A 17,132-nucleotide genomic window follows, 5' to 3' on the forward strand; every position below is an offset into this window, starting at 1 on the left:
TCTCATCTACTCAAGCAATATAATCCTATGATCAGAAATGTCTTTTAACTCAATTTATTATGTAGACGGTAGGTTCTTTATAAGGTTGGAAAATATAACAAAAATATCACATATAACATTAGTGCTCAAGCTTATTTCCAAATGTGCGGAAAAGCATGGATAGAGACATAGAGTACTAATCACCCAAATCGGACCCATGACATGAAAAGTCAATAATTTATTCTAGCCTCATTTTTTAATTGATATCTTTGATAGATTTCCATTCAAACAATTTGAATTATCAACCCGATCTTATCACATATATAGGTTCGGCACGCTACTTGGTATTACTATTAACCAATGAAATAATTCGATAACAATATGTTATTGAGAGATTGTACCAGAGTTAGAATAAATATATTACTAATAAATAATTAAGAATATAAGAAAATTAGTGGTGTTGTAACATGTAGTAGTATTAATGTAAACATAAATTCCATTAAAAAGAGTGGGGGCGGTGCTATAAACTCCAGTAATGGAGGCCGGCGTGCCAAACAACAAATACTTGATAAATTTTGGCCAATTATTATAACCATGGCGGCAACAACCGTTCCTACAACTTCCATTCAAATATCAAATAATTTACATAAACATTGAATGGAACCTGAAATCCTTTTCATGGGACCAACCATTTATTCCACCATTTATAAAGCATATTTGTCACTTGTTAAAAAGGACATCACACGAGTTAGTAGTAGTATTAGGTTTTTGAATTGGGATTAAAATAATTCTTAAGCATATTTTAATGATCATTGTCGAGGACGTTAATCACAATGCAATTGGTGGAAATATAATACACTAGATTACATAATTCACCTTTTTTTAGGAAAGAAGTAATAGAAATTTAATATTTACGTGCAAATATTATTTTGCGAGTTTGACATTTTCAAATGTAATGCACCTAACTGGCTGGACGTAGAATACTCCATACTCTTACTACTACTCCTATAATATAGGTAGAACGATGGGTTTGATTAAATTTCACATTTAGTTCAATGTAGTAGTAATACTAATTGAACTCTCTGGTATAAGTGTAGGATAAACCTATGCTGGCGTCTAGCCTTCAAAAATTAATGAGATTATTACTGCTTTTTATAAGTGGTCGAAACCTTCCTTTAATGATATTAATAACTACATACCGCGAAATTTGAGGTTCCGAATTTTAAATTCCACATAAAATGTGTGGGATTCATTAATGTTACTCCATTTATTCAATGTGCTACGTGTTTGTGGGTCTTTCGGTATCTCAAAAAATTTAACTCAATTTCCTTGACAAGAGCTGGTTACTTCATATAAATTGAATTATTGGAGTAGTATTATTTCAACTATTTTAATGCTGAAAAACAATAAAATGATGAGATTATATTAATGAAAGGAAAAAACAAATCCAACGGCCAGGAGAGGAGACCGAGTCAAAAATCCGTTTCCAATCTTGAAAATCTAAAGAGAAGTGAAAATCGGAAAGGAATACTTGGTTTGAGTTCAGAATCCGAATTCTGAGCTCTCCGCCAAACACGCCACAAAATAAAAACCATATCTATATATATATATCGAGGCGAAACAAAATCGAATTCTGTCTCTCCACCACAACACCTCCATCAAAATTCCAATGGCGGTAGCGGTGGAAGCAAATCCCACGCCAAAGCCAAAACCAAAACCAAAACCCTCCCTCCGCGTCTGCTTCTCCTACGCCGCCTACGCCAAAAACGTCGTCCACTACCTCCACTCCTCCAACATCCCCGTCGCCGCGGCCCTCTCCGACGCCGAATTCGCGGCCGTCGAATCCGCCTTCCGCTTCTCCTTCCCGCCCGACCTGCGCTCCATCCTGCAGGAGGGCCTCCCCGTGGGCCCCGGCTTCCCCAACTGGCGCTCCTTCTCCCGTCAGCAGCTCGAAATCCTCACCACCCTCCCCGTCCTCGGCATCTGCAAGGAAGTTTCTCGAAACAACTTCTGGCTCGACTCCTGGGGCCTCAAACCCCCTGACCCCGATCGCGCCGCTTCATTAGCCAAAGCCTTTCTGAAAAAAGCCCCCCTCCTCGTCCCCATTTACCGCAACTTCTACATTCCCTCCGCTCCCTGCGCCGCCGGAAATCCCGTTTTTTACGTGCATGGCACCGACGTCAGGGTCTGGAGCTTCGACATCGCCGGATTCTTCCAGAAGGTACTACACTATAATTTTTTATATATAAAGAAATTAATTTGTTAATATTAATTTTTCAAACATTACATCGATGGGGGATAGTTATATTAATAATTTTAGTTTTGATTGGAAACAGGTGGAGTTTGGGATGTGCGGGGAGGCGATAGCAAGGAGGAGGAGGGTGGGGGCGGCGGCGCCAGCATGGGCGGCGAGGGAGGGGAGGAGGGTAGAGTTTTGGACGGAGATGGCGGAGAGGAGGGGAGGGTGGTGGAGCGGGGAGTTAGGGGGGTGTTTGGAGGAGGTGTGTTGGAGGCTGAGGGATGGGGGGTGGAAGGAGGAGGATGTGAGGGAGATGATGATGATCGACGGCTGTGATGGGTCTGTTGACGGATCTATGTCGATGTCGGAGAGAATGCTGCGTGCGGGGTGGAGCACGGAGGATGTGGTGGACCTGCTCGGATTCCCAAATCGGAACGGTGTGGATGATGGAGACTATTGCTTTGATTTCCGTCGTACACAAATTTGTGATGATAAGAAGCATGACACTATTAGCCTTACGTTTTGATTTTCTTTTGGTAATACCAAACTAACTTCTTCACTATATACATACTTACCACTATTTTTCATTTTGATTCCGTGGATTAATTATTGGCAATGAAACATGTACCCCAAATTCAGTAGCTCGCTTTTCGATATAACAACGTTTCCACATTTTTTAATACTCTACTAATTATACATGCATGACGTTGCAATATCACAAGATTGCTCAAAAGCACATCTCGTGAACTAACCAATTTATTTACAATATCAGTATGTATAAGTATGACTTATGAAACGATTTAATTAGGAGTAGTATTTAGTTTTTCATTGAGAACTATGGAGGTTGGGATTGACTGAAAGACTTCTTTTTTTTTTACCGAGTTAATTGGATTGCAAGTTGATAAATGATAACCTTATTTACCAATTTAGAGCTTTAATTATACAGCTCATATTCTCTAAAAAAATAGAAACTTCCCCACAATTTTAAAAAAAATTCTCTTTTTTCTGGGTTAGGGGGTTGAAGAGGGTAAGGACTATTTAATTTTAGGGATATTGACATCTAATATTTCTAAATTTTCAAAAAGTTGGGTTTTTCCCATGAACTTTAAAATTGGCAAATAATATCACGAACTTTACCCCGAGTTTGTTTTTTTCCACGAATGAAAAAATTCATATTATTTTAATAGATTGAAGAACAATTTTGGAGGGTGTGCTTCAAGAAAAACTATCTTCAAAGATTTAAAAACTTGAAACTTTCAAAATTGTTGTCGAGAAATTACGAAAAAAAAATCGGTATCATAATATTATTTGTGAGAATTTTTTCATTCGTGGGAAAAATCAAACACGGGGTAAAGTTCGTAATATTATTTGCTAATTTTAAAGTTCGTGGGAAAAACTCAACTTTTTAAAAGTTTGGTGATATTAGATGCCAATATCCCTTAATTTTATCCTTTTAACTTTTACAGTTCCAACCAATTTGATTAAAAGCATCATTCAAATGCATTTAACTTTTACAGTTCCAACCAATTTGATTAAAAGCATCATTCAAATGCATGGGAATTAGTTACTAGTAGAAAAGTAACAATATTAGTTAAATGTGAAAAGTTTTAGGTACCTTTAGGACTCATTCAAGTTCTTGAGAAATGACATAAATTCTTGGCAAATTGTGTTGTTCAAGTTTCTTTCTTTAATTCTGTATAGCCTTATATATATATATATATAGAGTTGTGATCAATGTCGAACCATTCTTAAGGGCCGAACTAGAGACTAAATTAGGGCCTTCCATTTTCTTAATCTTGTGGCTAGGATTAATTTACAATTTATTTTTAATTTTATTCAATTAAAACATGCTCAGGAGTATTTTAGGAAATTACAAATTACTATCCAAATATGCAAAACTTGCTGATCACGTTCTCCTTCACATCGTCGACGAATCAATTCTCGTTCTCCTTCACATCGTTGACGAATCAATTCTCGTTCTCCTTCAATTCTCGTTCAATCGCAATTCGTCATTCTCCTTCAATTCTCTTTCAATTCCCGTTCAATTCACGATCTGCGGTCCACGATCTTCAATTCGTCGATCGCGTTCTACAATCTTCTTCAATCTGCCTTCCACGAACGATCGCGTTCTACTTTAAATTACGAACTGCCTTTGATTCACCATCGTGTTTTGCTCCAATTTGGCAATATTCTGACTCTCATGGAGAATATCGACCGATTCGGATCTACATCAACAAATTCCGAGGTTGAAGACGGATTAGGATCTACTTCAACTGGATCTACTTCAACTGGATCGATTATGGATGATCTTACTAATCTAGGAGGATCTCTTTTTGACACGGATTCAGATTCAGATTTAGAGCCAGAATTAGATAATACCACAGTTGAAGGTTCGTAACTTTTTTCAATCGAGCAATGTGTTATTTTCGATGTTTTTCATGTCTGTAGTGTAGACATATTAATAATGAAGTAAATGGTCGGAAATATGAGCTAAAAACGGAACTTCTGTTCTTATTGAATATTAAATTCTGATATTATTGTAGTGTATATGCCATTTGTACTCTTCATGAAGTAAAATTAAGTTATCCTGAAGTAATATCCATTAAAACTGAACTTCTATTCTTATTGAATATTAAATTCTGATATTATTGTAGTGTATATGCGATTTGTACTCATAATGAAGTAAAGTTTTGTTATCCTGAAGTAATAACAAGTAAAACTGAACTTTCTGTTCTTATTGAATATTAAATTCTGATATTATTGTAGTGTATATGCGATTTGTACTCTTCATGAAGTAAAATTAGGTTATCTTGAAGTAATATCCATTAAAACTGAACTTCTATTCTTATTGAATATTAAATTTTGATATTATTGTAGTGTATATACGATTTGTACTCATAATGAAGTAAAGTTTTGTTATCCTGAAGTAATAACAAGTAAAACTGAACTTCTGTTCTTATTGAATATTAAATTCTGATATTATTGTAGTGTATATGCGATTTGAACTCTTCATGAAGTAAAATTAAGTTATCCTGAAGTAATATCCATTAAAACTGAACTTCTATTCTTATTGAATATTAAATTCCTATATTAATAATGAAGTAAATCACTGTTAAAATGAATTAATAAAATATTATAATGAAGTAACATCTTTAACTGATGTGTTGTTTGCACATTAAAGTATGCCATTAATTCGACTAAATTGTTGTTATAATGAAGTAATAAAACAGCTAAATGAACTAAACTGTTGTTATAATGAACTAAATTCGTAGGCATAAATTGTTTGTTTTAGTTTTCCACTGACGGTAGTTTGCATGTTTTATATCAGTGTCATACCTACCTGACTGTCCATCCCAACTAAAGCCCTATGTAGGACAGATTTTTCCTAAACTTGATGATGCTACCGAGTTCTATAATAAGTATGCACGGTATGTTGGGTTTGACACTCGTAAACATGGATCAAAGAAGGAGGGGGATCTTGTCACATGGTTATATGTTGTGTGTAGTAGAGAAGGTGAGAAGAAAAATAAAATGCAAGGGCAGTCAAAACGAAGACGATCTTCTAGGAAGTGTTTTTGCAAGTCTAAAATTGGGATTAAGTTTTCTAAGGGAATTGGTTATGTTGTCAAACAGTTTGAAGAAAAAAATAATCATGATATGGTTGAGGGACGCCATAGGCGATTCATGAGGCTGAATCGCAACATTGATCTAATGCATCAGAAATTTATATTAGATTGTGCAAGTGCAAACATAGGTCCTACGTTGACTTTTAAGTTGCTGAATGAGGTTCTTGGTGGGCTGGATTATGTTGGGTGTACGGTTGTAGAAGTTCGAAACTATAGGCGCGACTTGAGAGCATTTACTCGTGGGGCAGATGCACAGATGATACTTAATGAAATGAGCCGAAAGAAGGAGAATTGTCCGGCATTCACTTATGATTTTGAGGTGAACTCCAAAGATAGGCCCACTCGTCTTTTCTGGTGTGATCCCATTGCTAAGAAGAATTTCCATCTCTACGGTGATATAGTATCGTTTGACACAACCTATTCAACTAATAGGTATGAAGTATGTTGTTTATAGTAAAATGATTATTGATGTGATCAACTTGCGCATGAAACATTTACTTTAGGTACTAGTAACTGTCAATAATGAATTAATAGTCTACTGGAATGAAGTGAATGCATAATTATTTAAAATTCTTAGTTGAATGTAGTAAAACTCCGATAAGATGAAGTATTTACCAAACAAAATGAACTAACTTATAATGCTGTTTATAGTAAAATGATTATTGATGTGATCAACTTGCATATGCATGAAATATTTACTTTAGGTACTAGTAACTGTCAATAATGAATTAATAGTCTACTGGAATAAAGTGAGTGTATAATTATTTAGAATTCTTAATTGAATGTAGTAAAACTAGGACAAGATGAAGTATTTAATTAACGGAATGAACTAACTTATAATTCATGTACTGCATAATATTTACTGAATCTTTTTTATGAATTGATTTAATGCAGGTACTGCATGATATTTGCACCGTTCACAGGAAAAGACAACCATGGAAGACCTGTAACATTTGGTGCAGGCTTATTATCTAAGGAAAATGCCGATTCTTTCTCATGGTTGTTTGAACGTTTTGTCAAATGCATGGGTTCTGCACCAAAATTGATCATTACTGATCAGGATTTGGGAATGAAGGTTGCTGTGGAAAGAGTCCTTGTTGATACAAGACATCGATGGTGCATGTGGCACATCATGTTTAAAGTTGTGGAAAAGTTACCAAAGAGTCAACTTGGTAATGAAGATTTGAAAAAGGAGTTAAATAGTTGTGTTTGGTCTGAGTTGATAGAGCCTGAAGAATTTGAAGAATCCTGGAATAATGTAATGGAAAAATATGGGCTTAAGGACAATGAATGGTTTACCTCTATGTTTGACTCACGAAAATATTGGGTACGTATCCTCCTTTGGAAACACATTTTCTATCTGCTGAAGTATATTAGCCAATAAATGAAGTATTTTTATTACTTGATGAACTACAGGTTCCTGCATATTTTAGGGATTTTCCAATGAGTTCACTGATAAAGACCACATCTATATCTGAATCTCAGAATATATTCTTCAAGAGGTACTCCAAGTCTCGATCTAATCTTGTTGAATTTTTTATGTATTACAACAATGCATTGGATGGTCAAAGGAGCAACAATAATAGGCTTGAATACTTGGATTTTAACACAATTCCAACTTTGAAAACAAATTCGGCTCTTGAGAAGCATGCATCAACAATTTATAGTGACAGTGGTTTCAAACTAATTCAGAGTGAGATTGAGGAAGCAGTCGATAATGTCACCATGGTGACAGTGTCAACTGTTGGTGAGAATGAGATTTATGTGTTGAATGATAAGTTCTCAAAGAACTGGACAGTTTCATACTCAATTTCTTGTGGTTCATATGCATGTGGTTGTAAGATGTTTGAGAGGCTTGGGCTCGTTTGCAGTCACATATTTTGGATCTTGAGAAACAAAAAATTGAAGTTAGTCCCTGATGAGTTGCATGGAGGACGCTGGTTGAAGTCTAAATTTGTCAAGCCTGTGCATTTTGGTTTTGATGATAATATTGAGTCATTTATTGCTGTGGATGAGACGAAGCAGGAATACAGTGATATGCATGCAGATTTTTATGATATTGCACGGCTTATAGAGGGAGATGGTGATAAAATTCGTGCATTTAGACATATTATGGCTGAAGGGAAAAAAGAAGTACTTGGTGAGGGAAATGTATTGTCTATAAGTGCAAAGAGACAGATGATTGAGAATTTTTATGGCTCAAAAGTCCCTACTGAAATAGAAGTTCATCCACCTGATGTTGTCAGCACCAAGGGTTCTGGTCGACGTCTTTCACGACTTGAGAAAGAAATAAGAGAGTTGTCGAAGCTGGAAGGAAATGTGGCAAATGTGGCGAGATTGGTCAGCATGATTCAAGGAATTGTGACAAGATACAAGAGTTGAAGAAGAAGAAAAAGAGGAAACAACAATGTTGATGCTTGTTGTTCTTTTCTCTAACAGTAGTTCTGTTTTGTCGTTTATTACTTCAGTGGTATATGTTTTGTTCTTCATTTTTTTTTAAGTTCAGTACTTCAGACCCGTAGTTTCTTATTTCATTTAAAATTTGAATTTGAATTAGTTTAAACTTTTTATGAAAACAGATCATTAGCTTATTGATTGATATGAGTTTATTATATCATTAAATAGAATATTTAGTTCATTTATATGAGTAAATAACACAGCTGTTAGTAGTATTATATAAAAAATAGTTCATACAGTATGACAGTTACTTCATCATACTTAAATATTACCTCAAACAGAGTTAATAAAATGCAAGGTAAAAAATAGTTCATTCAGTACGACATTTACTTCATTATATAGAAATATTACTTCAAACAGAGTTAATAAAATGTAAGGTAAAACTTGTTCATTCATTACGACAATTACTTCAAATAGAGTTAATAAAAGAAAAGGTAACACTGAACTTTGATCACAGCAGTTAAATTTAAACCATAAACCCATACAACGCAGTAAATAGATACTTCATAATAAAAGCCTGATACTTCATTATTATAGATTTTCACTTCATTATTATAATTTATTACTTCATTGTACAAATTAACTACCCAATGAACTATATATATTATCTAATGCAACATTTAAATCTAATATAGAACAACATTAATAAGCAAAGTACTTTATTTTGAATTGCTCAAAACAGATCTATGTATATATCAAAACTTAATCTGCTAAAATCTTCATTTTTTCTTTAAATATGCTGCAATCATTTTCTCAACATCTATTACATGGCTATTGTTTTCCTCCTTATAGTATGTTTCGGTAACTTGTTTGTTCTTGAAGCTTGTATGGCTGTTATTTGCTAACATCAATGCAGAGCAATACTTGGCCCTCAAGCTTTGGAGAACACCTGAACTTGATTTTTTTAAACCACAGTTCCAACAACCTTCGCGCTCACCCTTGTATGTTTCCATGTGGCGCATTAGAAATACTCCACAGTCTTCAACATTTTCAGAAGTTCTCCATGGCATTTTGAATCTCTGTATTTTAGCATTGGATATTGTCTTGCACTGTTTGTGAAGACCAATGTTGGTGAGGAATTGACAAAAATATGATCTCTGCATGTATAATAAAATATATGTTATTTTTAGTTGTGTATCATATGTAAGTGTAATAAAATTAAATCATATGTGAAGAATACAAACCAGCGTCTCTGGAATGTCACTATAATTGGTTGTGAGATCATTGTCGTCGCCATTTTCAGAGTTATCTAGTACAGCAATTCCATTTCTTTTGAAGCAAAAGCAAATACCATAATAATGCTCATTTGCACATATGGGGAAAAAGACCTATGTAATGAAGTAAAAGATCACTCGAGTGAAGTAAAAAACTGGGAGAATGAAGTATTGTTAAATATCTGAAGAATATGAAACAACACAGCAACTGAGTACAAAACAGTAAATAGATAGTTCATATTTAGAGTCTATTACTTCACTATTAAGTTTTATTACTTCATTTTGGCAATTAACTACTTCATAGGTTTATACAGTATAGCTTTAACTTCCTTTTTTCAAATTACTACTTTATAAAAAATTAAGATACTTCAGAATGATGCTTGTACCGTGTCCACATGTTCCCATTTGAAATTCGGTATTTCCTTCACCTCTCTGTCCAAGTTGGTACAGAAGTTTGCAATGATTTTGCTGACATCCATGTTTTGAGGCTTTGTAACAATTGTATACAACTGTATATTAACATAGTTAGGATTTTCACAACAATTAATATTATTTAATTTAAATAATTTTTACTTACACAAGGATAAGTGGTGAAAAATAGTCGTCTTGATGAGTACAGTGATCAGAATTCTTCCATATTGTTGAGGTAGGAAGCCCATGCATCTATAACGCCAACCACGATTAATTTCCTAGGTATCAAGGAACACATTTCCATCTTTGTAACTTTTACAACGTCATCGTCATAAACAAGTTCAAGTCTGCATATTTTTTAATATATGTTAGAATTTCACATACTAGTAAAAATAATGCGATACAATGTTAGAAAGCAATTTAGAAATCATACTCTTCTGTTTTATGTGTTGTAAGAATCCAGTAATATGATTCTTTTTCATCTTTACTGAGCTTGTTTGTAATCTTAACTGCTCGTTCATTGAATGGAGATTTCAATGCATGAGACACAGTTTTCTCATTTCTAGTACGTACATCTATCCGTTCCTTCAAAGTTTTGATCTATTGTTTGCAATAAATAAATCAATTATTATAGCTTCATCATATTAAGAACAAACTTCAAATTATCTATGACTTTGCACAAGCTTACCTTGTTGGCGTTGTAAACAATGAGCTCAGTTGACACTGGCTTACCAACCAAACAACTTTCCATGAAATCATCATCCATGTCTATATCCTTATAAGCATTCAACACTGACTGAATTTCCGCATCCACATTAATATTCTACATAATGAACTAAATTGTAAATATAATGAAGTACAAAGTATGCACTGCTGTTTGAGTATGACAATCATATATCAATAAAAGCAAAGGATCATTTCAATGCTTTTATGTTGTGTGTAGTAGGGGAATAAATATTTTTAATTATGTAAATTAGATTTGTACCTTGGTTCCATCATCTTTATGAAATCTCGCATTGGATCTATGCTCATCAACACACGGTGTATTCAAATTCTGGTAGTGGTTCAGAAAATGATCCATTTCAGGGACAAGATACTTCATTATTTAAGATGTATACTTCTCAAATTGTTATTTTACCTTCTCCGTTAGATTAACTCTTAAGTTTTCCATATGTCCAGCATCAACACTGAACGTTGATTGCTGTGTAACATCTACCATTTGTATACTAAGATCCTGGAAGTAGAATTACATAACAAAATACTTCATTAAATAAGATAGTTAATTAATAATGAACTGGAACTTCTACATAATGAACCATATTATAAATATAATGAAGTAAAAAGTATTCGGTGCTTGTTAGGTTTGACATTTGTTGTGTGTAGTTGGGTGATAAAGATTTTTAATCATGTAATTTAGATTTATATAAAAAACAGTTCATACAGTATGACAGTTACTTCATCATACTGAAATATTACTTCAAACAGAGTTATTAAAATGCAAGGTAAAAAATAGTTCATTCAGTACGACAGTTACTTCATTATATTGAAATATTACTTCAAACAGAGTTAATAAAAGGTAAGGTAGTAAATAGTTCATTCAGTACGACATTTACTTAATAATGCTGAAATATTACTTCAAATAGAGATAATAAAAGGCAAGGTAACACTGAACTTTGATGGCTGTGTAATATCTGCCATTTGTATACTAAGATTATGGAAGTAGAATAACATAACAAAATACTTCATTAAATAAGATAGTTTATTCATAATGAACTGGATTACTATGCAATCTTCTATATGCAATCTTCATTAAATAACATAACATCTTCTACGTAATGTATATACAATCTCATATATGCAATCTATATGCAAATTTCACATTTGATCCATGTTGAACAACACATAATGTATTCAAATCCTGGTATTGATTTAGAAAATTATTTATTCCAAAGACAAACTATTTCATTATTTGAGATGTATGCTTCTGAAAATTCAGATTTTACCTTCTCCATTATATTAGCTTTTAAGTTATCCATAAGGCATGCATCAACACTGAAGTTTGATGGCGATGTAAGATCTGGCATTTGTACATTAAGATTCTGCCAGTAGTATTATATAAAAAATAGTTCGTTCAGTATGACATTTACTTCATTATATCGAAATATTACTTCAAACAGAGTTAATAAAGGACAAGGTAAAAAATAGTTCATTCAGTACGATAATTACTTCATTATACAGAAATATTACTTCAAACAGACTTAATAAAAAGCAAGGTAAAATTTTACCTTATTCACATCATCTACGGGCATGAATTGTACAGCGTCGAAGATATAGTTCCCGGTATATATGTCCCTTGACGGTGTATTATCAACCTGTCAATTATAAACAACAATACAAACAAAACCCAATGAACAATTGTTCTCCATTGCCTAAATAGAACATGTTAGTTACAAAAACCATTTCATATTTTACATCAAAATAAGTTTAGTTCATCCCCAAATACAAAACAAAATAAGTCAGTTAGTTACATCCCATTGTTTATATGAATTACAACACAACAAAACAAAGTTCCCATACTACAACATCCAAGTTTTCAACCAAGAAGCCATTCATCCACTTACGTTCCTTCCTCCAACCTCAAATCCTAAATCAAACGAAGGACCTTCAGTTTCCCATCTTTTTCTTAGCTCTGCCACCTTCATTACTTTCTCAACTGCAACGATAAATTCTGGATCATCAACGTCGTCATCTTGCATTGCTTGAGACATTGCTTGAGACATGTTTTGGATTTCAATGCCGTCTTCTTCTTGTCCCATCTGTTGCACGCCCATCATTTTCAATGAGCAATTGGCTGCAACTTTAGAGCAAGCATCTTTCTTGACATCTTCTGCATCTTCTTCTATATTCTTCATAAGTTCACTTAGTGCATCAGCTGCAATTCCCATAACTTTGAAAAAGTGCTTTCTACGTTTTGCAGCAGCAGAGATATCACTTCCTTTTATGCAAGATAAGCTGGCAATGTCATTCTTTCCACCCAATTCAAACAGATTGTTTCTTTGAGGATTGAAAATACCCTCCTTAATGCCTCTTCCAAATGGCCCAGGCTCAAGCTCCATTTTCTGTCTTTTGTTTAGCAGTTTGTTTGTCCAGCCCTTGATTGTTGGGAATGTTCTTGTGACGAGCCGTGATTGAAGAACAATCCTATCAACATAACATGGCTACAAAATGAAACTTAGCATTAGTTCATCACTTCTAAATAATACTTCATATTTAAAACAGATTAATTCAAGGCAATATATTTTAGTTACTTACCACCAGAAATGAAACTGGCCCAGTGAATGGTTTGCTCTTGTCTTTAGCCCAAACCTTGTGGGCATGAAGGAGAGAATCAATCACATAACCGCACCAATTATAATCTTTGACATTATCAATGTCATCGATTACCTCTTCAATCTGTGTTGTCAAGTATCCGTCTCCAGAGGGGTTAATCAAGATTGTGTCGAATAAAATCAAGAAAATCTTCCTGAACATTTCCCCACCTTCAACATCACTTAACATTTTTTCCATAAACATATCAGGACCCATATTTTTTCTAGCTCGGTTACAAGATTCAGCAATCTCTTTGATGAATTTGTCCAACTTTTGATGTCCATTCCTTTCAAATTTCAAATGACCATTTGGTAAACCAAGCGTGGCATGGACATCATCATCGCCGATATGTAGTATTCCTCGTCTGAACTTTACTCCGCATGTATCTATATCAAAATTATCTAGTATCTCATATGCAAGCTTTGCTGGAATAAAGGTCAAATTGAAATGAAGAAGACTCCCGAAACCCATATCTTCTACTGCCTTTTGTTGTTCCTCATTCAGAGATTTTATTGCTTCAACAAACTTTGTCGGACCTCTTTTAAGACACAGAACTCTGTCAGAAACTCCTGTGCCCTTCTTTGCAGCAACTTTATCAACATTCTTTGACGCTTTCTTTACTATCTTTCTGTTTACATCTTCCCCAGTAGGTGAAGTATGTTCTTGCTCAGTTCCTCTTATCCTCTTCATACCTAACATATGTTTATAATTAATAATGATAATGATATAAAATGTTTAAAAGTTAACATCATATTTGACACTAAATTGCATTACTGAATGAAGTAATAGCACGACTAAATGAAGTAATAAACTAATGTAATGAAGCAATCGCATGACTTAATGAAGTGAGTTAACATTATATTTCAATAAAATGTGATATTTACTTCATTACTGACTGTCATTTAGTTCATTATTTATTAAATATAGTTCATTACTACCGCTTAAGGTTTAACACTAAAATTTGTTGTATCATTAAGCTAATTCAATAACATTTCAAAAATACTTCATAACATACTTAAGTTAGTTCATATTTATTGAATATAGTTCATTACTATCCAATAATTATGTCAAAAGAGATGTCAATAATGCACATTTTTAAATGCTCTTTCTGCACTACAATATAATCAATGTTGAGTAAAGAAATTCCAGATACAAGGAAGTGAAACACACACAAGGGTAGTACCTCTGTTTTGAGCTTCTTCTACAGGCTGCTTGTCATGTCTTTTCTTTGTTCTCAATTCATCATTAACTTCATTAAAACATGTCAGTTTATCTATGTTAGTCACCTATATTATTATTTTTTATTGAATAATTAAAACTTGTTTACATATGCTGCAAACCTGATGCTTGAATTGTTTTATCTAGATTTTGAGTAGCAGGCTTCTTTGAAGAGCTATTACCACCAGATAATTTCTTCATCCTCAACATTTCTGGAAAAAAAAAGAGCACTGTAGTACTTCAATATGGTATTACACAATTCTATTATAGATTTATCAGTTAATTTAAATAAAACATCAAACGAGATATTAAATATGAAACAAAAATCCAACATTAATTTGATATACCTCTGTTTTTATCTCCTTCGTGATCTGCTGGATACTTGTCATGTTTTTTCTTTGTACGCAATTCATTATCGACTTCAGATTCTTCATTAGTATGCTCTTTTGAAGTATTATCACCAACAGCTACATTTTTCATTTTCAACATTTCTGGAAGAAAAAAAAAGAGGACTATTTTAGTCAATGGATAAAATGACATGTTGTATTAAATCAAAATATAATGTGAGTTTATGAATTAAACCTTGTAATTTTTCTGTTGGTATAATACTCTTTTCTAGAGCTTTCAATTTCTTGTCCTCTGCATATAGCACAGTTTGTATAAATGAAGTAACATGGAACATAAATGAAGTAATAAAGTGTATGAATGAAGTAATTGCCTAAGTAATTTGAGAGAATTTCCAAAGAAATACTTGCATTCTTCTTCTTTTGTAAGGATCTTTCACCTAAACACAAGATTACAAAATAAATATAGATATCATTATCAATTACAGTTAGTTCTCAATGAACACTATGTTACTTCATTAAATACACAATTAACTTCATTATATAGCTTAGATTTCACTTTTTAATTTCTGGCACAGAATTATTTCTAAGCCTTTTAGATGATAACTTCATTTAGTAGATAGATTACTTCATTATATCAATTTATTACTTCATCTTTCCAATTTATTAAATGACATGTTGTATTAAATTAAAATATAATGTGAGTTTATGAATTAAACCTTTTAGTTTCTCTGTGGTTATAATACTTTGATCTGGAGGCTTTAATTTATTGTCACCTGTATATAGCACAGTCTCTATTTTCATTAATGTGTTCATTAATATGAATTAAGTAATTAGGTGTATGAATGAAGTACTTGCATATGAACATTGAGAGGATGTCTAAAGAAATTCTTGCATTCTTCTTCTTTTGAGACGAATTTTCACCTATACATAAGAATATAGAATAAATTTACAACATATAGTTCACTGAGAATACTGTGTTACTTCATTTAATGTGATTTTCAATTTATATTACTTCATTAAAGACACAACTAACTTCATTATATCAATTTACTACTTCATAAAAAATAATATGTAGTTTATTTTAATGTACAAACAATACATCAGTTAAAGATGTTACTTCATTATAATGTTTTGTTACTTCATTTTTAGTGTCATTTACTTCATTATATTGTTTTATTACTTCATTTTAGTAATAGATCATTTTAGCAAGAGATGGCACATGTTACAGTTTGGATATTGGAAAAACTAGATGCATCTCAACATACTCAGCCACACATTCTAAACAAGATAGTTTTTATATTAGGGCTTTAACTTCATTTGATCAAATTACTTCAGTATATTAGGAATTTACTTCAGTATAAGATTTTATTACTTCATTTACAGGATTATATCAGAGATTCAGGATCAAAAGCATTTTAGGCAAAGTCAAATACAAAGCAAACCTTGACATAGATCAAAAGATTCAAGCAATTCACTCCAAACCCCGAACTGGTTCATGATCAAGAACAATGATAAACAACAAAATCAAAAAACAACAAGCTCAATCTCAGTTACAACCAATTCTTATTTCAAAAACATCAAACAATGCAGCAGTTAATTTTTATTCTAAAATCCTAAACTCATTCAAGGAAGATTTACCTACAAAAGTTATGTTTAATCCTACATTCTCTGATGAAACTTCATGTTCGAATACTAATGAACAAATCCTCTATCAACAAGCATCCAACAGATCATGTGTTACCTCATTGTCATAATTTATTTTTCATTTTTCCGATTTAATTCTAGGTTTACCTTCTGTATCTGTAATTTTTTTTCCAGCAACTTCATCCGGCTTCCGATTTGACTTTTTGATTGTCTCTATTTTTGCCGGCTGCTTGCGTTTATATTCCAATACTATTTTGACGAAAATAAGAATCTAGGTTAGGAATTAGATGAATTAAATTACGAGTAAGAAGTTTTCAAAGCTTCAAATTGTATTACCTTTATCGGAAATATTGCCAGAACTCAACTGGCGTTCAGAAGAAGTTTTGCGAGTATCGACCATTTTGATACTTAATCTAGCGATTAAATGTTGAACTTATAGCCGATTTCTGTGGTATTCTTCCGGCGACGATCGATGGAAGATGAAGATGAAGATGAACTAAGAGAGAAGTTTTGAGAGGAGAGTGGTTTTTGAGAGAAGCTTTTGAGAGAAGATTTGCCGGCAAAAAACGCGTGAGAGAGGAAGAGTAATTTTTTGAATTTTTACCCTAATTATGAAATTACTATAATA

General features: G+C 33.0%; 2 protein-coding genes across 2 annotated transcripts; both read left to right on the top strand.

Annotated features, from left to right (window-relative positions):
- Window positions 1-1,385: 1,385 nt before the first annotated feature.
- On the top strand, window positions 1,386-2,859 carry LOC125187550 (uncharacterized). Its single transcript, XM_048084166.2, has 2 exons — window positions 1,386-2,200; window positions 2,316-2,859. Exons 1-2 carry the CDS (start codon window positions 1,649-1,651, stop codon window positions 2,742-2,744), a joined length of 981 nt encoding a protein of 326 aa, XP_047940123.2. The 5' UTR covers window positions 1,386-1,648; the 3' UTR covers window positions 2,745-2,859.
- A 1,559-nt stretch (window positions 2,860-4,418) lies between these two features.
- On the top strand, window positions 4,419-8,226 carry LOC148931635 (protein FAR1-RELATED SEQUENCE 5-like). The gene is made up of 4 exons (XM_089064848.1): window positions 4,419-4,608; window positions 5,547-6,276; window positions 6,739-7,171; window positions 7,261-8,226. The coding sequence occupies exons 1-4, from the start codon at window positions 4,419-4,421 to the stop codon at window positions 8,224-8,226; spliced, it is 2,319 nt and encodes a 772-aa protein (XP_088920974.1).
- Window positions 8,227-17,132: the final 8,906 nt, after the last annotated feature.

This window comes from Salvia hispanica, chromosome 2 (assembly GCF_029641045.1).
Source record: "Salvia hispanica isolate PSC_SH4W2 chromosome 2, Shi_PSC_v1, whole genome shotgun sequence".
Lineage (NCBI taxonomy): Eukaryota > Viridiplantae > Streptophyta > Magnoliopsida > Lamiales > Lamiaceae > Salvia > Salvia hispanica.

Bases quoted from the DNA above. Each gene is read 5' to 3' on its own strand.
- LOC125187550 (XM_048084166.2), top strand. From the start codon at position 1,649: ATGGCGGTAGCGGTGGAAGCAAATCCCACGCCAAAGCCAAAACCAAAA. The intron at 2,201-2,315 runs GTACTACACTAT...GATTGGAAACAG, and splicing joins TCGCCGGATTCTTCCAGAAG to GTGGAGTTTGGGATGTGCGG.
- LOC148931635 (XM_089064848.1), top strand. From the start codon at position 4,419: ATGGAGAATATCGACCGATTCGGATCTACATCAACAAATTCCGAGGTT. The intron at 4,609-5,546 runs GTTCGTAACTTT...GTTTTATATCAG, and splicing joins AGATAATACCACAGTTGAAG to TGTCATACCTACCTGACTGT. The intron at 6,277-6,738 runs GTATGAAGTATG...GATTTAATGCAG, and splicing joins ACAACCTATTCAACTAATAG to GTACTGCATGATATTTGCAC.